General features: G+C 38.2%; 1 protein-coding gene across 3 annotated transcripts in view; it reads right to left on the bottom strand.

The window, feature by feature from the left end:
- gpatch8 (G patch domain containing 8) overlaps positions 1 to 20,971 on the bottom strand; it is a 60,137-nt gene extending 39,166 nt beyond the window's left edge. For 2 of the 3 annotated variants that reach the window (XM_081369238.1, XM_081369239.1), the window contains exon 1: positions 20,872 to 20,962. Coding sequence is in view for 1 of the 3 variants with exons in the window: in XM_081369236.1 (XP_081225362.1) it covers positions 20,872 to 20,916 (45 nt within the window). In the remaining 2 variants the exon portion in view is untranslated. Of the gene's footprint in view, positions 1 to 20,871 lie in introns of all 3 variants that reach the window. The other variant, XM_081369236.1, reaches the window with a different exon arrangement.
- Positions 20,972 to 22,511: the final 1,540 nt, after the last annotated feature.

The following is a 22,511-nucleotide window of genomic DNA, read 5'->3' as shown; positions in this document are numbered from 1 at the left end:
TTTAATACAACGAAGATGATATGTAATGTTGTTTACTGCAAAATCTGTTGTTTAGTACAAATGCACATATTGACTGGACCATAAAATGTTTAATATTTTTATATTATATTTAAAATGAAAAGAGGCAGGTTTGTGTTTTATATATATATATTTGTTTTCATAAATAGGCAAATGTTATGTGCAGTTGAATATAATCAATATGCGTTGCCTGAACCACATTTGTGTGGCTATAATGTTTAAGATTTCTTTAAATGAAAACGAAAAGAGTTAGTATGGTGTTTTATAACATATTTCGTTGCCTGAAATATACACAGAGATAACCGGAGTAGCATGCGAGCTGAGTGAAGGTGGGCGGGTGACGCGCGCTGCATTAGAAGGTGGGCGGGGTTAGGATTTCCCAAGATTTTCCAAGATGGCACCGCCCATACCCCCCATAAACGGCTTCAAACCCGTTCTTCAGAAAGTCTATGGGTGACGTCACAGACGCTTTGTCCATATTTTTTAGTCTATGTTAAAAACAAGCTAAAAAAAATGAAACATGGAAAAACAAAGAAAAAAAAATAGGTGAATCAATCACGATAAGATGCATTTAGAAAATGGACAGGTTGAATTTACATTTCATGCGGACTTGAAGCTTTGATTTCACCTATTTGAAAACCATTCATCTTATTAAGCTCATGAAGCACATGATCATGGCAAATGAGTAGACAGAATATTAAAAAAAATTATACAAACAGAAAAAAGACTGACAACAGCTAAAACTGGTTAAGCTCTCAGCTGTTGTTGTACTCCGTGTGCCATCAGAAGCCTCTGCTACAGGGAGTCAACATCTCCCAATGACAGGCCAATGACACCAGCTCTTACCCACCTGCATACAAACAGTTTAAACCAGAACTGGCTACTACAAGATACTGAAGAACACACAGATGTAGAACTATATATTCACTCAACAACACAGCTTTTGCACTTGACATTTATCTTTTTTTGAACATTTAATAGCAGACACCCACATACATCCAATGGGAATACCGTGTGCTCTTACACAAGCAAAGAAAAACTCGCTCTCAGCAGTGTCACGATTTTACATGCTCATGCCCTCTGACACAGATCAGCATGTTGTGGCAGCAGGACTGCAATATTGAGAAAGAGGAGAGAGATTTGTAGGCAGAAGGATTATGCAGAGGAGCAATTGATGCAACACCATGTATGACAGATGCATGTCTATGTTCCCCAAAAGATGGATAAAGATACTATATCCCCTTATCAATCCGGCGGCTCTATGTCTGTCTTTGTTTAAACTCTGACCCGAGTCACTGTTTAAAGCTTTTAGACATGAAACAGCAGCACCTGTTCTGAGAATTTACACTCCCCACTCACATCTACACACACACACACACACACACACACACAAAAAAACAAACAATCAAAAAAAAAACACTCAGTTAAACATCAGGGGAGCAGCTGCCCCCCTGATAGCTTGCTTTGAGTTCACCCGAACAGCTGATGACAAGCGTCAGGCTCATTATGGGAGGTCTGTATGATCCCACTGCTTTATTTCTTACTGATGATAATATGAACAAGGAAGGCTGCGCTAATTTATTACACGGTTCTCTGGAATACTTGATTCTGATTGGTCAGTTGCTGCACTAAGCAAATGAGCAGTCAAATATGACCAATGAAAGTAAATATTTCACTTCTGTCCATTGTAACATATCACTGATACTTTAATGTCTCTCATGTCTTTGCAGTTATTTCATAGCATAAAAACCAAAGGAGCCATCACTTTATGAGAACATGTGACTGCAGATGAATGTTAGCCAACTAGTCAAGAGCTGTAATGTGCATGTATTTTTGAATGATTTGTTTTATTTGTGTAATCATTTGTCTGTCCTCTAGGGCAGGGGTTTTCATACAAAACAAAACAAAAAACAAAATAATCGGTTATTAATCTTAATCGAGGTAAAATGTTCTATTAATCAAGATTTTGATTTTAGGTCATATCGTCCAGCCCTATTTCACGCTCACACGTCTGCTAGGATACTCAAAAAGACGGACATGTTGAAATTTTTTTCTGAATTTGTCCATTCAAGAGCAAGACTTAAAGGTTGCATCAGCGATTTCAGGCCCAAACATAAATGATCACATTCATCTAATCTTTCCTAACGATCCGCTAGCTTCACCACCACTCAAAACCAAAATAAATAGTGTTCCAACCAATCACCGACAGGGTTGGGTGTTGTGAGGTTTTCGCGTGCAGCCGTCATAGGCAGCCGTGCACGAGCGCAAAATCGCCCGTACCGTTTCGGTTCAATACGAATACATGTACCGTTCCAGCCCTACTATCAACACCCGGATGATGAAGTAATTGACTGGTCATACTAAAGCATATGGCACTGGCATTGAACAAAGAATGACTGTTTTGTAGATTAAATTTACATATATTAAAGTGTATATCGTGTTTTATTTGACTTGACTGTACTTTTATTTAATCCAAAACTGCGTTCATATTTAATTTTAAAAGGGCTTTTAAAACCTGCTAAGAGTTATCCAGCCTAGAACTGCTTTCTGACGGACTGATATTAATGACATAAATAGGGATGCACCAATACTGATACCAGTATTTGGGTGTTGGTCCAATACTGTGCTCGTAAAACTACCCCGGTACAACTGCACCTGATACCACTTTAGGGGCGGTTCACATATCGCGTTTTTTGCGCGTGCAAATTCTTTATTTCAAATATGAAAACATCTCAACATCTCATCTCAACAGGTCATGTGACAAAAACAAACCGATCAGCTTCGCCCTTTCCGTAACAACATCGAAAGCTTGGCCGAACAGCTGATCATAGCTGTACTGGGCGCCTTTTTATTTCTCATCTACATAAATATATCTAGTAGTAAAGCTAATGCAAGGGCTACAAATAAATTAGCCTAATTCTTTGCAGATACTTCCTCGTCATCATGGAGAGCGCAGTTCGCACCGCTTTCTCCTTTCCACATGCTCTTGCTCTCCCGTGGCGTCTGTCGTTGCTATGAAACCATGAACAAAGGCGCGCCTGGAAAAACGAGCGCGCATCGCCGCTTCTATTATGAGCGCGCATGTTGCGCGCCTACATTCGAAATAATGAATTTTTGTGTGCAAAAAACACGCTAACACGCAACATAGCATAATCCAAAATATTTCCATATGTGGCTCTTTCCTCCTTTCTTGTCAACGAGCGGATTCAGAGCCACCGCATTAGTAGCGCCGCCGGTCGCCATGTCTCAGTGTTTTTATGCACCTTTCGGACAGCGCATCAAGAACCGGATTAATCCGGTACCACCTGTACTTAAGAAAAGCTGGTACCGTAAGTACTGAAGTACCGGGTCTTTTGACAACACACACATATATATGCGTCATCAGATTTGAGATTAACCACACTGCAAGTACATGCAAACCCATAGGTGGAGAACGGTACGGTTTGATTTTTTACTGAGAGCTGTTACAGCCCTAGTGTCCATGTATTTATTTATTTGGTAATCAACCAGCCTGCAGCCTGAGAACCTGAAACAGGCTAAAAAAAATCCCAGCGGTCCTACACTGGACAAGCGGTTTGAAAAATGGATGAATGGTGAGTGGTCATGTAATAAGCAGGACAACGTACAGCCAGTTGCCCAATCTCGCAAAATAAACCCCTTTAGGGTGAAGTCCTCTTCTAATTACACTGTTGGGGTTTAGCCTATTTCATAACAATGCCTGATTGTTAATTATCCTGTACCAAACTAAAAGTCATGTCACACAGTATAACCAGTCTCTGATGTGAAAACAGTCTTCCCCCAGAATCTGTGTTGTAACATAAAACATAAACAAAGGAAAAGGACAATGAAAACAACGGGTTTAATAAGGAGTCTGAGTAGAGATTGTTCTCCACATTTGTTCTGGAATAGAGAAAATAATAATACAATTAAAAGAGATGATCAACGCCTAATGATATAAATGAAATAATTCCAGATGGAAAGGAGTGACCGACTGTGACACCCCTCTGGGAGACCTTTCCTGGGAAATACATTTCCATTCTGCACACATTCTACTCTCATCCCGTCTGCTGGGAATGGAGTCTTCTGCCTGACGACAGCAGGATCAGTGACAGTTTAGTCCAGTCCCCTCATGGCAAAAAGTTTTTGTTATTTAGTTATAAGTTAAAGTTATTCGTTATGAAAAACAGTAGCCTAAAGACATTTGATACAATAATGCACAAAAACTGCTATAGCCTATAAACAAAAAACATACATTTATTAAATTCTATTACTCCTTTAATACATTTAGGCCCTGTTTCACAGACAGGTCTTAGATTAAGCCAGGATTAAAACAGTTTAAGCAGTTAAAACAGCTTAAACATGCATTTTAGTCTGGGACTATCTTAAAGCTACACTGTGTAATTTTTTAAGTTGGTTCTTAGCAAAAAACACTTTGTTCTTTCAAAATGATATGTGCTCATTAATGTGTAATTACTTCCACCAACTAATCAAGTATTCTTGTAAACGTAGAATCTGCCGTTTAGAATACATATGAGCGAGTCGCTCGTATGGTGGCAGCCATGTTGCGCCTCCATCTTGAAAATACATTAGCCAAAGAGGGAGATAACTGGAAATTCAAGCTTCGCCTTTCGCGTTTTTACACTCAGTGGCACCGTGACGAATGCGAGGGGGAGATTACTCACGACTGCCGGCAGATTTGAAATAATATGGCCACCATAGGAGTTAAAACGCCCTCGGAATGGGAGGGGCTAGAAAGTAATATTCAGTTGGTAGTCACAAACAATTTTGTTAAAAACTGTATTTGTTATTGAATCATTTAAAGAGAATGTAGTATTGTATGATGCTTCTGAAATAAGTCAGAAAGATGTGATGAATTGTTTTTGTAAATATGACTCATCTTATAGGCCTACATTATGTACAGTCTGTATAAGTGTATGATTTAACGTTTCCCCATGGTCTAGTTAAAAAAATATCGAATAGCAATACTTGTAGAATCACAATTCTTAAAAATAAATAAATAAATGAAAAAAAAAAAAAAAAAAAAAATCGCATTAGGCCTACATATCGTATCGGCACCCAAGTATCATGATAGTATTAGGGATGGGACGATTACCGGTTTCACTATAAACCACGATAAAATGTACTGACGGTTAGTAATATCGTTTAAAATTTAATTATCATTAAAGCAGTGTTTGATTGAACGCGATTTTAGATCCTGTTCAGCCAGCAACAGTCTGACGCAGGCGCAGCGTTATTTTTTTTATTTAAGAAGTAATTGCGGAAGGCAGTGACCGTGCTCGGGAGATTTTTCAGCCTTTTAAAAGAACCAATTCTGAGGTGTGGTCATATTTTGGCTTTAACAAAAGTCCTGAGGGAAACTTAATCGAGGATGGCCACCCTGTCAGCAGAACATGCACAAGAAAAAGTTGCTGCAATAGAAACACAGATCTGCCGAGACATCTTGTGTGACCATCACCGACTGTTGTATAGCGAACGCAAGGCAAGTTAACTTTGACCTCAATACCAAAACTACGTCTGGGAAATAATTGGGCATAAAATGTTGTTTTAAGTTGAACTATATCAATAACTTGAAATACACGTGAAGCTTCCGCAAATAAAGGTTTGCAGCAAGTGGCTTAGCCAAAGACGAACGAACAAGTTCAAACAAAACTATTAAAGGTGACATTTAAGGGATAATAACTTATATTCATTATACACTTATTACACCGATTTTTTTTTACCACATAATTGCTAGGACATTGAATTGAGATTAATGTTTTAAATCTTACCTGTTTATAAATCCATTATGTACAGCGTACAAAACAATCGTTCAGACAAGATGATCACAACAATATTATCAAACTCTGTAAACAATAAATCAACTCTGATTTAATTTAATACAATTAAAAACGGAGACGCAAGACGCCAAGTTGTATTTGAATGAAACGAGAGAGCGCGTCCATTGTGATACATGTTGTAACGTCTGTCAGAGAGTCTGCCCAGATGAAAAATACAAGACCGTGCAAATGAACTGGTAGTTCATAGTACTAGTGCGTGCTCATTAACATAAAAACAGCATGCATACAATAACGTACGCCATAGAAGAAGTTATCTTAAAGGCACATCCGCATTCATGTCATGAACACTACTTAACACTAGGTGGCCGTTACAATGGATGTGCGTGGTGTTATTAGGGGTGGTGAAAAAAATCGATTATTGATTAATCGCGAGTATGTTGTGGACGAGTATGAATCGATTATTACATTTTCAAAAATCGATTTTTATTTATTTTATTTTAAAAAAAAAATTGCATTATTTTATTTCGGAAAAATGTTATACCGGAAGTTGAACGTCACGAACGCGCCCACGCCGCCCAGTTCCAGTCAGCAAGCGCGTGTAACGGCAGCCAGAGCGAGTGAGAGCAGGTCTGTAAAATGGAAGAACCAGAAACGAGCAACCAACCGATCCACCCAGCTCCATTTGGGCTCAAAGCAAGCGTGTGGATTCATTTTGGTTTTCATGGCAGGAGCTCTAAACATGTTGATAAAACGCATGCCGTCTGTCGACATTGCCACACTAAACTGAAGTACTGCGGCAATACGAGCAACTTGAGGGCCCACCTTTACCGCTTTCATCCAGAGGAGGCAGGGAGGGTTAAAGACGACCGCCTGAAGCCCGTCATCCCACCGAATCAGCGCACTCTCCACGATATGACAAAATTGGCCCCGGGCTCGGAGAGAGCTAAGAAAATCACAACGTCGATATCTTATTTTATAGCTAAAGATATGAGGCCATATAGTGTGGTTGAAAACCAAGGCTTCCGCTACATGGTCCACAGTATGGAGCCAAGGTATGTGATACCATCCCGGAGCTTTTTTACACACAAGTCGATTCCTATTCTTTACAAGGAGACAAAGTTTTTAGTGCAAGTGTCCCTCAAGTCTGCTCCCAGGGTAGCAATAACTTGCGATGCCTGGACCTCCAGAGCCACCGTCTCATATGTGACCGTTACAGCTCATCATGTCAACAGTGAGTGGAAGCTAATTTCATACGTGCTTCAGACGAGAGCTATGGATGATAGCCACACGGGCGCTAATATTTGCGAGTTTCTCAAAGCTGTGGCGGACGAGTGGGGGATAGGGACACACGACCTGGTTCTAGTCACCGACAACGCTTCAAATATGAACGTTGCTGCAGAGCTTGGCGACTTTCTACATGTCCGTTGTTACGCTCACACCCTAAACCTCGCCTGCCAACGAGCGCTGAAGTTGCCCGCTGTAGCCCGACTGTTGGGTCGAGTCAGACGGATCACCGCCTTCTTCCACCGCAGCACCATAGCCAGTCATGTGCTGGAACAAAAGCAGGCCCTTCTCGGTAAGCAAAAGGCTTAACATTAATTTAAAAAATAAAATATTTACCTTTGTAATAGAAGTGAATCTATTTTAACGGTTGCATTCAAAGCAAGCTTTTTATTAGTTTCTAAATTACCAGTAGGCTATTTAAAAATATAATTCCATATATAGGCTACTAGTAATTAGCTTTTCTTTTTTAATTTTACCAGAACTGCCTAAACACAAACTGAAGACAGATGCTCCAACAAGGTGGAATAGTGGCTTTGACATGGTTGATCGGTTCCTTGAACAGCAGCCTGCCATCTGCGCTGCGCTCCTCTCCCCTCAAGTAAGTAACTTATGGGATTTAAGATTTAATCAGACCTAGTAGCAAGCCAAGGTGTGAAAAATATTTTAGCTAATTGAAATAAAAAAAAAAACTAGACTTTAGAATAAAAATATTATAAAAATGATATTGTACACACAAAACTATATATATATATATATGTATATGTACAGAAAATGTCTTTAGTTTTGTTTGTCAATTTGACACGACAGCCTTGAGGAGGCACTGGTGCATGTGTTTGAGACTTAGTCTAAATGACTGAGTCGTTGTGTTGGCGTGAATGGAGAACTCTTATAGCATACAGTGTTGTTAATTCCTTTATTTTAACTTTTCCTGTTCTCAATTCCCATCATCCTTACAGGTGAGGAAAGGTGCGCATGACATCTGCACACTGAGTGAGGGAGACGTGTCCGGTGCTGAACACCTTGTGAAGACCCTCAAGCCCATGAAATTGGCCACCACCACAATGTCTGAGGAAAGCATGCCTACTCTCTCAATCATCGCCCCACTACACACACAGCTCCTGGCCGACTTCACCCCTGCACCAGAGGATGATCCGATGACCCAGGAAATCAAGCATGCCATCCGGGAAGATTTGAAGAAGAGATACACATCTACAAAAGAAAGGCACACACTCCATACAGCTTCTTGCCTGGATCCTCGCTTTAAAGCTCTCCCATTCCTTTCAGAGGATGAAAAAGTGGAGACATACAGCAGAGTGACCACAGAGGCTGCATCATCCCTCGAGGTATTCTCTCTTTTGATATTAATAATTCTATTTTTTTAGAGAATGATTAATTAATGATCTGATTAATAGTAGGGATGCACCGATGTGAAAATTGTGGCCGATACCGATAACCGATATTAATATTGCTGTTATGGCCGATACCGATATTTACCGATGTCGATATCTCTAGAAAACAAATTTTAATGATTATCAAATAAAGAGCTATTTTCCAAAACACTTTTTTTTTTTACTTTAGAAATTACTGATATTGGGCACCTTTACCTGTATGCAAAATATGTCACACATACGACACACATGCATTATATTGCATTGCATATAATGTGTGCTAGTCAACTTGTAGTCAAAAACCCTTAGAAAAAAAAAAAAAAAAAAACAGGAACATTGTGTACAATTAAGATAGGCTACTTAATTTATTATTCCAATATCCAAATATGATACTAAATACCACAGGGAAAAGGGCTTATATTTGTGACGTGCTGTCTTTGCGTTTGAACACTGCGCATTTTAAACAGGACACGCATTAGCTGAATAAATGTTAGCCAATACAAACATATTTATAGAAAACAGTTGACAATGAATAGACAGGAGTCCAATAATAGCATAACGAATCACTTATTCTAAAAATAATAACAAGTAGGCTATAAGACGAATCCGACATATGGGCTGTGTTAACAGTAAAATGTCCGTCATTTAACGAATTTTAAAAACACGGATGGATGATACAAAATGCTTTCTGACATTTTGATAGAAAAAAAAACAAGCAAGAACAAAATTTAAACTTAGCCCGTCAATTTTTCATTTTACAATTGTCTTCTCTCTCTGTGTGCGCGCATCCGTGTTTGTGAGGGAGAGCTCGCGCAGCACTGATACAACGGTAGCCTACTTTTTAATCCATAAGTAACGAACGCGCTAGTTTTCATACAAAATAAATATGTAACATAATTAGGTAGGCTACTTTAGTTATTATTAACACAATACCGTAACACATGAAGGCTACGTTTCTCAACACTGAGAATTAATAAATAAACGCCTGTTTCTCCACTCACGCTTATCAGTAATCCACAAATCACACATGCTGTCACTTTTGAGAAAAATCTAATTCGAACAGGTATCAAATATCAAGCAATATATTCAAATATCTACGAGTCAAAAAACGATCAATCAAAAATGTGTCATGAAGAGGGAAAAAACATAACTGCGTTAACAATGTTACTGACGGGACAGTTCTCTGTTACGCACGTCTGAACGCGGCACTAAAGACCGCTTTAAAACTTTCACAGAGACCTCAAACAGAAAGCACAAAGCCTGTCTTTAAATTTAATTTCGTTTTGTATTAATTGTTTCTTCATTTTGATCAATGTTTCATCAAAAATAAATAAGAAGTAAATATTAGAAAATATTTAATCAGGACATGGAGGCGACGGCGCCTGAACTGAAGCGCGTCTCAAATGAACCGAAACCTACCTGCCTCACAGACCTGAGACATAGAAAGCTTGAAACATCTATTTTTAAACAGAACAATTCAAAACGAAAGAAAACAGACTGTTCTCTGCTTATGTCATCTGTATGCAATGTGTATTTCTCTCAGCCTCGTTCACTACTGCTAAGATCGCGAGTCAGCATCGTCAACTTCATCTTCAACTTCACACGTCAAATATCGGCCTGTTCACATCGGCCCTATTTTGACATCGGAACGATACCGATGTGTAAAAAAAATGACCATATCGGCCGATATTATATCGGCGGCCGATATATCGTGCACCCCTAATTAATAGAATGCTTTGTATCAGTTGTGTGCTTTGTATGCTTTGTGTCTTATTTCACTGCTTCCCTGTGTTAGGTGATGAGGCAAGAGGCTGAAGTCCCTGAGGGGGAAGGTGATGACATGGCTGAGGGGCATGATGACGGTGAGGAGGATGATGCAGTTCAGAAGGTTTGCGACGAAGCCCTGAAGCTGGATGAAGATGGTCCTTCCACGCCCTCTACCTCAAGACCATCTTCTCTGACTGCACTGCTGGGCCAAATATTTAATGTTGCTGTCACCACAGCAGAGCCCAAGTCAGCACACACCAGGGCTGAGGAAGAGGTTCGCATGTATCTGGAGGCCCCTTCACTTCCTCTCACCGATGACCCCCTTGAGTGGTGGAGCACCAACCATCATGTGTATCCTCTCCTAGCTAAGCTGGCAAAACGATATTTATGTATACCAGGTACGAGCGTTGCTGCAGAGAGAGTGTTCTCCACTGCGGGAGACATTGTGTCAGCACAACGGAGCACACTCACGCCACAACATGTGGACCAGCTGGTCTTCCTCCATAAGAATCTGGTCATTCCAGAGCTATGAATGTTTAGTACAACTTGATTACTCACAAGTTAGTGTGTTGCATTTTGTCACTGTGTTCTACAGTACAGTATATAAGCTGAAGCTACAGTAAATTGTTAAAAAATGTTAATTTTGTCTTCTTAATGATTAAATTGTTTACAATTTCTACAGTATGTTGGTCCTGATCTACTTAAGCCTTTCTAAATAAGCCTTTCATTTATTTGTTATTGTTTAGTTTAACTTGATGAGTCACAACACAATGTGATGTATTCATTTCTGTGTTCTACAGAACATAAGCTACATACAAATAATTCTGAAGTTATAATTACACGACACAGAAAGTGCTTTGAGTTGTTGTTACTCAATAAAAGAGTTAAGTAATTCAGCAGCTGACTTTTTTTTAATACTGCAATCACTTTGTAGTATATTTTCGTTTACTGTTGTGAAATGGAAAATCAATAATCGCTAATCGAGAATCGTTAATAATCGAAAATCGACTGTAATCGAATCGGGACTTCAATAATCGTAATCGAATCGAATCGGGAAATCAGACAGATTAACCACCCCTAGGTGTTATAATGCGTTGCTATTGATGACCGTCATTATAAGGAAGGAAATGCTTTAAAAAGTGCATAGAGCTGCTTGTTTTATTTGTTGTTTGTTGATTTTCAAATATAAAACTTGTTGAAATGTCTTCAGTGTGAGCATCAACTCTTTTTGAACACTTTCATCTCGTTTTAACAAAACCGTGATAATATTGATAATCGCGATAATTTTGGTCACTATAATCGTGATATTAAATTTTCATACCGTCCCATCCCTAGATAGTATCGAATCGGGGAGATAGGTGTATCGTCCCAGCCCTACAAGGCATTAGATTTGTGGTTTGTATGGGAGAACTCTGCACAGAATTCGAACACTTTTCACTGGATCTCACAGCGCTGTTTAGTGATTGCGTGATTGAGATGGATTCATATGCATTCACGGCGTTGAATTTTGAGCCGAGCGGATAAACGTTCAGTGTGGCGCGTGGTTCAAATGAACAGCTCTGATTCGTTCAGCTTTTTGCGCATTTGCCGTTTTATGTTTCTCATTCGCAACAGAAATGACAGCGCTTATCAGCTATTGCCACCAGTGCGACGGTCTGCAACAAGCATGTGCAGCATTATTAGCAAACGGCATAAACATTATATCCAATACTCATTGAACCTTTGTAATAATTTTATCGAGGAAGATTATACTGTGATAATTATTGTTGTTTTATTGCCCAGCCCTACAGCCAAGACAGGACTACAAAGCAAAAATATGACTGACAGTTAGTCTGTTGTGGACAAACCAAGCAGAACAGGCCGTGCAGCATGATTCATCAGACTGTAAGCTGACCCCACGACCCAAGTTCTGCGACTCATCTCAGAGATCCTGCACACACACTAGAAAACATAACCAAACATGGACAGAGAAACAGTCACAGCAAAGATAATCCTTCTCCATCACCCAATAAAAGACATTCTGCAGAATATCATGCTGAAATGATCCACACATACTGCATGTTGTGTTGTCCTGTCTGGTACAAGGATAAACTTGAGTCTAGCCTAACCCACACAACCACTATTCGGGAATAGTGGACTTACAATCAGAGTAAAGAAAGTACTAGAGGATCGACCGATATTGATTCATAACCGATATGACACAAATTATTTGCATGTTTATGTGCCCGATAACTGATATACAGAACCGATATTTATTGTTTTATTTCTGGTTTTGACAATTATATCAACAGAACAAACTTTAGGCTAACACTTTTTATACTGTCATTTCTGCAATTTCACTCCCTCGTTGCATACAAAACAAAGCACTTCTACATCAATAAATATGTCTGAAAGAGTGCAAAAAAAAGCACAGTCACTTAAGTGTCTTTTTTAAATAAAATCTTTGATCAGGACAAACAATCATAAGGTCCCCTTTACTTACATTGCTTCTCTTGTTGCCTTTCGACTGAAAATTACAACCAAAAGCCGCACAATGTGGCATCGTATCAGCATTTTATTTTCCGAGTTGTGTTGCGGTAAAAATAGCAAAAGGTAGCGCAAGTAGCTCACCGAGTTCAACCATTTGACGTCATCGACGCAGAATGTACTGCACACCTAAAATGTTGCCATGTTTAGCATGAGAATCCAACTCTTTAACAGTGTAAATAAGTAGGAATGTATGAAATAGCATTAGACATCCCCTTTAAATATCGGGAAAAATATCAGTAAAACTGATTATTGGTGGATCTCTAGAAAGTACTACAGAGCCAATACTTTCTAGCCTAAACACACACAACGATCAAACACAGTGACCTTTAAAGACATGAAATTTAGTTTATTTAGCCTCTTCCGCTCAGACATTCACAAATAAATGCACTGCATTCAGTTTTTTGGCGAACACTGCAACTGGAAAAAGCCAATAGTCAACTAAAGACAAGCCTTTGTCACCGACTGTATTAGAGATGCTAGCGATTAATCGATGATCGATTAATTGTCTATAAGACATTTAATCGATAAAACACATCGATCGTAGATTACAATTATGAAATAGCAAAAGCAGTTTCATGCGCGTGCGTGCTGCTCCACCGCGAAACATGTAGGCTAAAGCAAGCTCGCCGGAGTTATGTTTGGGACCATTTTACACCCCATCATGACTAAGTTTGTGTGTGCATTCGCAGCCTTTTGTTTTGTGCAAATGCAAGTTGTAATTGTGTAGGCCTATCTATAACTGATTTATCTCATATAGGACGCATTTGGTTAAGAATAGGCCTTTATCTCATTTCTTGGTTTTGGAACGTTCGAAATCGCCAAGCAGTGTACTCGCACTTCCGGTGGTTACTTAATTACGTTTAGATGAAAAGTATGTCAGTAAACTTAAATAAAATCGCGATATAGACCAGTGTGTCTGTCAATATTAAACCGCAAAAAGACTATTTAAATAGGAATCATGCATGTTCTGCGTGTCTCTGTGAATGAATGGCACAGACGCGCTGTTTCATTTACCACACACACACACTAAGGCAGGCGTGCTCGCGATGTTTTCAAGCTATATGAGGACATTAATGCACTTCATCAACACAGCCGCTCTGAGAGTCACTTCAGCAGCATTTTAGCTTCATTTCAGAAAAACTATCGTAATTAAACCATTAAAATGGAATCAAGAAAACTAAAAAAAAAAAACTTTTGGGAGATGCGAGAGCGAAGTAGTCCAGTGATAATTAACAGGCAGCCATGGTGAACGCAATAACTGGAAGACCCAGTACACGGCTGCAGCAATTTTTCACGGCTACTTACGGCGTTCTATTGTGATGCGATAATGGCCTATTAACGCTGTAATAAACGTAACGCTGCAGCTCAATCGGCAATGCACGACTAATAATGACTATGATTGGGACTGTCATATTACATAACATTATAAAGAGAACAATATTGTAATAAAGCATTGTGAATTATTTGGGTTTAGTTGCCATGTTTCATTGCGTTGCTCCAGGAAGAGCAACATGAGTCATTCTGAATGACACCTAACTTAGTTTAAGTTCACGTTTGCATTCGTGTCATTTTGTACAGATATAATTTATTTTGTATATATCTTAGGGGTGTCACGATTCTCCAAATCCTCGATTCGATTACATTTTCGATTCTAAGGTCACGATTCGATTCGATTCTCGATTTTTACATTTATTTATTTTTAGTTTTTTAAGCACAGGTTGCTTAGGCTAGACTAGGTCTGGGCGGTATGACCAAAATAATTTTTTCACGATATGACTCATTTTATTTCACAGTAACAATATATTTCACAATATAGTTATGCTATTCTGGAGAAATTGACAGAAAGGGCTTTAGGCTATGTATAATAAATAAACCCAAATAGCCTACTTTAGAAATGAAAAGTACTTCACCTTGTTTGATTTTCTTTTTCTTTTATTTGGTAAATGATTTATTTGGTAAACTATTTTGATAGCTAAATATATTAAACAGAACACAACTATCAACTTTTAGATGAACTGCCCCCAACTGATTGATATTAAATACAACTCGTATGTGTGATTAAACTTTAAAGAAAGTATTGCTGAATAACTTTTCAATCTCATGTTATTGTTTCACTTAATCATTCAGTTTATAATATCTGATATTTTATATTGAACTATTCTATTCATTTTGCCATGCTTATACTGCGTTTTTAAGGGGCTTGTTTTGCTCTTTTTGTGATATCTGGCAACCCGTCACCTGGAGCTTAATCAATAAAAGTTCAGAAGTGACTAGAAGGAGAGCAGCAGTAATAAAAACCTTACAGCAGCTACTGTTAGCATTGACTAAGTAGTTTAAATTATAAACACCTTGAAACTGTGTCATTATTTTACCATAGCCCGGTGAACCGCGCTCCCTCTCAGTGCGTGCACGCGCGCGTCTTTTGTATCAGTAAAATACGATCGAGTTTGAGCGTCCTCAAGTTGTAATCACGTTTTGAATCAAATGAAGATTTTATCAGCTGTTTCAGTGGCCAATTGTTTGGATTTAGGAAAATATAACGCGCGCTGTACATTTTGGCTCAGATACAGGATAATATTATACATTCGCTTTAACTAGCAGGCTGTTCATTACCATGGCAACCGCTTGCGCGTCCTTTCTGAACGTAACTGTACACATACAGATAGATACAATATACATTATATAAGGTTATTTCTATTCGTTAGAAGAATATTGATATATGAACTTCTTGTAAAGTAGCCTAAGCCCCGTTGCGAGCATGTACGTCCCTCTAAACTTTCTAGGTGCTGCACTGCGCTCTAGTTGACTTCTGTTCTGCAAGCCGACCGCACCGGACGTGACATGGGGGCGTGGCAGTATCGACGATTCAATTTTTTAATTCGATGATCGAGGTTGTGGTTTAATTTCGATCGATTTCGATACAAAATCGAAATCGTGACACCCTTAATATATCTGATTAATCAAATTTAGGATGCGTTTCTTTAAGTTAAATAACACGCTGGCAAAGTGCTCCAGTTTACCGGTGTTCATTCATCGCGCAGCTCAAACAGCAATGTACGACTAATAATAACTATTGGGTCATATTACATAACATGAGAATACTATTTTATTAAATCGTTGTGAATTCATTGGGTTTAGTAGCCGTTTTCAGCACATTGTTCCAGGAAGAGCATACACATTCTGAGAAGCATGACATCTGATCGAAACATCGAAAACATTTTACAATCCTACTAGCCCTTTATTTAGATTAAAAACTCTTGAAGAACATGGTGTTTTGAGCAGCATTTGCAGACCCTGTCATGCTGTTGGCTATAGGCCACTCCAGCAGATGCATATAGCAGCAGTAAGGCTAACGATTAATCGATTAATTGATCGTTAATTTAAACGACGATCAATCATGGGAATTTGTGAGAATTGACATCCCTAGACTGTATCGGTCACAGAAAAGAAAAGACATAGATTAATAGAAACATACCTCATGAATAAAGATGGATCAAAGGCATTAAAGGCCAAGCAAAAAAACAACTTTCAAGACCTGAAAGACACACACAGACCAGTACATTGGTATGCTGACCAGTCACCAGGATGCACTGCTGTTCAAAGATAGACACAAAGTATTTGAATTCATAATGCATTGCCTCAGCTAAGACAAAGATGAGCAAAAAATATGGGCAAAACCCAAAGGAGAAGTAGAATGACCACAGATATGCACCTTTGAAAGTGAGATCTGTAGAACATCTAATAAATTAACTTTCAGTTTTCCAAAATTTCGTGGGCTTTATAGTTACCATTTTCACCTGAGATTTGGAGCCAATTTACAGGGGTAAAAATGTCTTTAGAAAGATGGCACCAAAATTATTTTAGACTTACACAGAGATTTGTAGGTCTATTAGTAAAATCTGCTGACTTTAGCAATCTTTGTTACATTACATGTCAACGGTAACAGTTCAAAAATGTAAAAAAGCACTTGTGTTTTTTGCCCCAAGTTTGCATGTCTGTAACTCAAGAATTATCAAAGATACCTTAATATCCTTTTAGTTTCTTCTTCTTTCAAAATTTATTTTGGTATCTTAATTTTAAAGGCCCCATATGGTTTAATCCCATAGGCTAAATATTAGGGCTGTCACTTTTGAGAAAAATCTAATTCGAATGGGAATCAAATATCAAGCAATGTATTTGAATGTATTTGAATATATTCGAATAACTATGATGGTAACTTTGGATGGTAACTGGACAGGTGAGCGCGAAGATTGGATGTCGAGGATGCGGAAGTAAACCGTTTTTTTGCAAATCTGGCAAACTACCTTATCTTTAACGGTTACTTTACCATCTACAATGTAGAACCCAAAATATTTCCAGACACTACTTTTTAGATGAGTTGGGGTCGTAATTGTCTGCTCAGGCTGGCCGTTCTGTGCGTTATCTTCCATTTTCAAAACAGGGTGGCTATTGGCTATTATTCGCTTGATTTGGTCATGGGCCAACGCTACAAAACGTTTAGAGTAGGGATGCACCGATTGATCGGCTGGTGACCGGAATTGGCCGATTTTCACGTGATCGGCCGTGACCGGCGACCGGCCGGTCAGTCTGACAAATGCCGATTTTATGCCGGTCAAATGCACTCGGGCGCCGCATGATTAACATAACGCAACATCAGAATCACACGTGCACATGGAACACACATGTAGGAAACCTCGTGAATTACGTCCGTTCAGACCGCAAGTGCGTATTTTTTTTTCAGCGTGCATGTTAATCGATGAGTGCTTTCACAACGGGAGCGGGAGCAGCACGTGAGCGTCAAGCAGGAGCGTCGCGAGCAGTGAAGCGCGCGTTTCGGCGCCGAGTCTATTTGCTGCACTGCTCACGCTCAATTAAAGGGAAAGCACACTTTTGATTGATAAAATAGCCTAAATAGGGTTTCACAAAAAAGCGCCCAAAATGCACAGAATTTGCGTGTTTTAACAAGAACTGGAGTAGGCTATGTCAGAAAAGAAAACGAAGACTAATATTTATAGAAAATGTACCCATTTAAACTTGTTTTATTATTCAGTTTGTACAAGTGATTGCAATAGGCCTGTGTGTGTGTGCTTTGATAAATATCTTTATACTGCAAGGCTATATTTATTTTTTATTTATATATTATTTTATTGCCATTCCCTGTTTTCATACAGACGTTTAGTTTGCTAAATACATATATAAAAAATTATTGGATATTGAATGTGAAAAGGAAATGGTTCTTCCATAACACTGCACTTTAGATGTTTGAATTACCCACACCTGGAGTAATTTATATAGTTCTATTTTATAGCGTTTATCTGTTAAAAAAAAACATGTACTATGCAAATTGTAAAATGTTCTATTACAGAAAAGATATAAAATAAATATTTGTGTGTGCTGTAAAGTGGTTAGAAAAAATTAAATCGGAATCGGCTAAAATCGGTATCGGCAGGTCAAACTTAATGAAAAATCGGAAATCGGAATCGGCCCAGAAAATTGTAATCGGTGCATCTCTAGTTTAGAGCGCCCGCTACTGGACGAGATGGCAAACAATAAAATAAAAAACGAACGGTCTAATCAAAGACTGTAAAAAATGCGCTACACATGGCACTTTAAAAACCGAATAGTTTATTTATAGTTCGATTACGGATATTTCACGTCATGTTCGAATGTATTCGAATATAGAATAAAAAGTGACAGCCCTACTAGATATGGAGAGATCTTAATGCGGCTTCATGAGTAAATTGGTCAATTGTACAAATATTTTGTGGACAAAAAACAAATTTGGGTCACATTACATAGTTGATATTTTTTTATTTTAAAGAGGAATACCTGAATGAATGAAGATATTGGGATGTCAATGTGGTAACATGTTACAATACTGTGTATTTGAACTCTTGCTAGCTTCAGAAGCTGTTAAAATTAACAAAATCCTTTCTATCAAATATCCTTGAAACTGTTTCAAATATAGATTCTTATAAATACACTTTTGTGAACAAGTTAATGTGCCTCGACTTGACCATTTCAGTGGATTTTTGGCACTCAGAGAGTGATTTTGTATGCAATTGTTTTGACAGAGGGAAACATAACCATGTAGCCTAACATCTTATTTGTGCATACCTCATTTGTGCATTAATGGCTGAACAACATTGTTGACTCCTCCCTCTCAGACACGTAGTGCTTTAATGGCGGTCTTGTGCACAATTCTCAATACGGCGACAAGATGTGGCCATTTATCGGTGAATCTGATATTACAAAACCGATAGGCTACCCAATAATGAGAAAATGCTTAAATATTGGGAAAACGATATAATCGGTCGATCTCTATACTCTTTAAAAGAAAAAAATATAAACTGTATACAAAGTTTGCAGATGCAGTTTGCAAATGACCCACATTTGGTTTTTGGGCATAGAAAATGTGTACAATTTACACATGGAACTGCATTAAGATCTCCATATCTGTAGAAAGTAACCTTGGATCTTAAAAATCTCTGAGAAAATCTCAGACTGAAATCTACATTGATTTATTGGCTGTCAGACGTCTTTGCTTGGAGAAAACTCAATTCCATATACAACGACTTGCCACTTGGCTGACAGTGTATAGGATGAGCACCTATAGTTCACTGTAGTGGTGCAACTAGGCCATCAAAACTCATGCATACGCCAAAAATAATAATAATAATAATAATATATATATATATATATATATATATATATATATATATATATATATATATATATATATATATATTGCTGTCCACTGTAGTGACATCTATGCATGAAAGGGTTCTTTCTGACAATTGAAAAATTGCCAAGGCAAAGCTCTCAGTTTGGCTTCTGGCTCTAAACTAAGGGGTTCACAATGTTCGTGGGCACTCTTATAAAAGCCTGTTTGTTCCTGTCAATACATCATGAGCAGCCCAACTGCGTAGTTTTAGAAACCCTTCTTTCAGAATGGGGGCTGAACTCTTCTTTGATAACATGGCCCACTGCCTACACATCAGTGAGGGACAAAACTTGCTAAGGCTCTGGTTGAAAGCAGAAAACCTTCCCAGAAAGACCATTAAGGATTAAATTAAGAAACCCTCATGACAAGCAACATATCATTTGTCAAGACAAAAACAACATTCCTTATGCATTGCCCAAGAACATCTACAGCAAGAGATTCACAGAAAATGTTATTTGCATCACTCGATAAACATACACACACAAATATTAATCAAGACATGTCAATAACACTCCAACTGACCAAGCAGTAAAGATGCCACATGTGGAATCAGAATAATGCAATATACAATGTATCTCTTTTATCGCATTGTGTCCAAGCATCAGTACTCCAGACGTTGTAATTGACAGGAAAGTGTTTTTTGTTTAGTTTTTTTGTTAGCTGGCATAACTTGCAAATCAGGTATGCAAAATGCAGCACAAACATGCCATTGTGCTAGTTAAGGGTCAGTATGAGACAAAAACAAATCAAACAATGCCTGTATTATTCGCATATAGTCACCACCGCGAGCAGACACAGGACATGATATCACGGCTAACTTAACGTCCTAGCAAAGATAAAATGCACAACGGGGATTAAAAAAAGCTTTAACTACAAAACTCAGACTTTAATTTTGAAGTTTCACAAGTAAAAGCGAACATTTTACATTTAACTCATGCATATTAGAGTCAGGTGGCCGTTAGTCAATGAGATATTTGCTCATATTCTCCTGACTGAGGCGTTATCTCTCAGTGCCAGGCCGGGTCCAGCCTGCGGTCATCCTACCAGCGTCTCAAATTAACAACATACCACTGTCAACCACAAGGGGTCAAATAACGACACGTCTCAACGTCAATGGCCATTTAGATCTTTTTTTTGGAAATTCTTCAAAATGTATGAGGTAAACTGGAAAGCGACACAGACACCTCACTGGTCTCGAGCTTGTCAATGCTGAACTGGGACGATATCGCTGTTCTAGTGTCACAGTTGCAGCGCGAGCTCAGCGGCTTAAACAAATAACACCAAACTGCACAGAGCACGGCTCTCCAAAATACACAGTGACCCAGCAAGGTTTGGATACGTGCAGTTCTTGTAGCTTTTTTACCTGGAAATCACGTTCTTCGTTGAATCTAGAGAATCTGTCGGCCATTTTCTCTCCTGTTCGCCTCGTCTCCTGCGTTGCGACTTGTTCCTCTGTTGATTGAAACGCCCAGTGAAGTAGGCGGATGAGCGATAGACCAATGACAGTGCGCCATTGTTGATTGATGTGCTGGCTGTCCAATCATCTAAGCGCGTCATACTCTGAACGCATTGGCTTTAGAAGAGATTGTTTGGAACCATTGCTGGTGTTTGTTGTTCATAGTATGAATGGTGCAATGTACGACAACTGTGCATTGATCACAGAGAAGGGCCTTGGACACTTTTACAAATTTTACACATAGCCTACTACGCCTTAAAATGTGTCTTGCATTGTCATAAATGTGTTACTATTTTACACAACATCTCTGTTGATGAATGAACTAATAGTAATTCAACTTCAATGACAATACACATATTTACTCAGTATGTTTGTATTTTATTATTTCTACACATGTAGCATTTATCATTCATGTGATTCTTTTTATCGGCTGTCTTTTGTTAGTTACTGGGAGGGCCCCCTCTGGTGCCAGGAGGGAAAAAACATCCATTGGCTCACAAGCTTGCCAAAAAGTTAAAAAGCATTTGAATCAAATGAAAAACTCTTGAACCTCAATCCTCAGCTATAACAGCATTATGCAAAATTAAAAGAAAACGGATAGGAAACTTGTGTAGTATTGTAATATGATCTATACAAAATTTCTCCAATAAATAAAGGTATTTTCAAAGGCAAATAAGGGGTGAAATTGTAGTAGAAACTATCTATAAATTTAGAATAAGCTTATAAATATAAGATAATAAAAGCTTGCCAAAAAGTAAAAAAAAAAACAACAACAAACATTTGAATCAAATGAAGAACTCCTGAACCTCAATCCACAGCTATGACAGCATTATGCAAAATGAAAAGAAAAAAAGGTAGGAAACTTGTGTGGTATTGTAATATGATCTATACAACATTTCTCCAATAAATAAAGGTATTTTCAAAAGCAAATAAGGGGTGAAATTGTAGCAGAAACTATCTATAAATTTAGAACAAGAATTAAATGTCTACCTCAAAAAGCAATGACACAAGTTACTAAACATCATAAGGCCTCTCATATCTAAAATGTAAGAGATTTAATTGTTCAGATAAGACAATATCTTATTGTTAAATTATTATTATTTTTTTTAAATCAGCACTTCTGGCAAGGTTTGTGGTAGTTTGCAACAAACATCATAGCTAATCAAATCTTTTTAATTGTTGGATTCTTTGAAACAATTGAAAGTCAAACAAAGTTTTTTGTGGTTTTAGTTTAATAAAAAGCATGGACAACGAAATAAATGTATAAAATAGATTAAATAATAAGGTTTTACATCATTTGATTACAGATCAAATTCTGCATAATCCTTTCCAATAAAATGGGTCCTTTTTATTATCTGTTTCATGGGATGGAATTGTCACAGCAGGACATGTTAAAAACATTCTTCAGGATTCCCAGGCTGGTGGCTGCGTGTGGACCATTTTCAAAATTCTATTGCTTTAAACTCTATAACATTTTTCCAAACCCGGATATTTCGTTTCCCAACTTCTATGCAAGTAGCCTACCTACATGCCAATATGCCAGTAGA

Source organism: Scardinius erythrophthalmus, assembly GCF_964197995.2.
Source record: "Scardinius erythrophthalmus genome assembly, chromosome: 1".
Taxonomy (NCBI): Eukaryota; Metazoa; Chordata; class Actinopteri; order Cypriniformes; family Leuciscidae; genus Scardinius; species Scardinius erythrophthalmus.
Note: the sequence above shows the minus strand (reverse complement) of the source record. Positions and strands in the feature narration are given on the sequence as shown.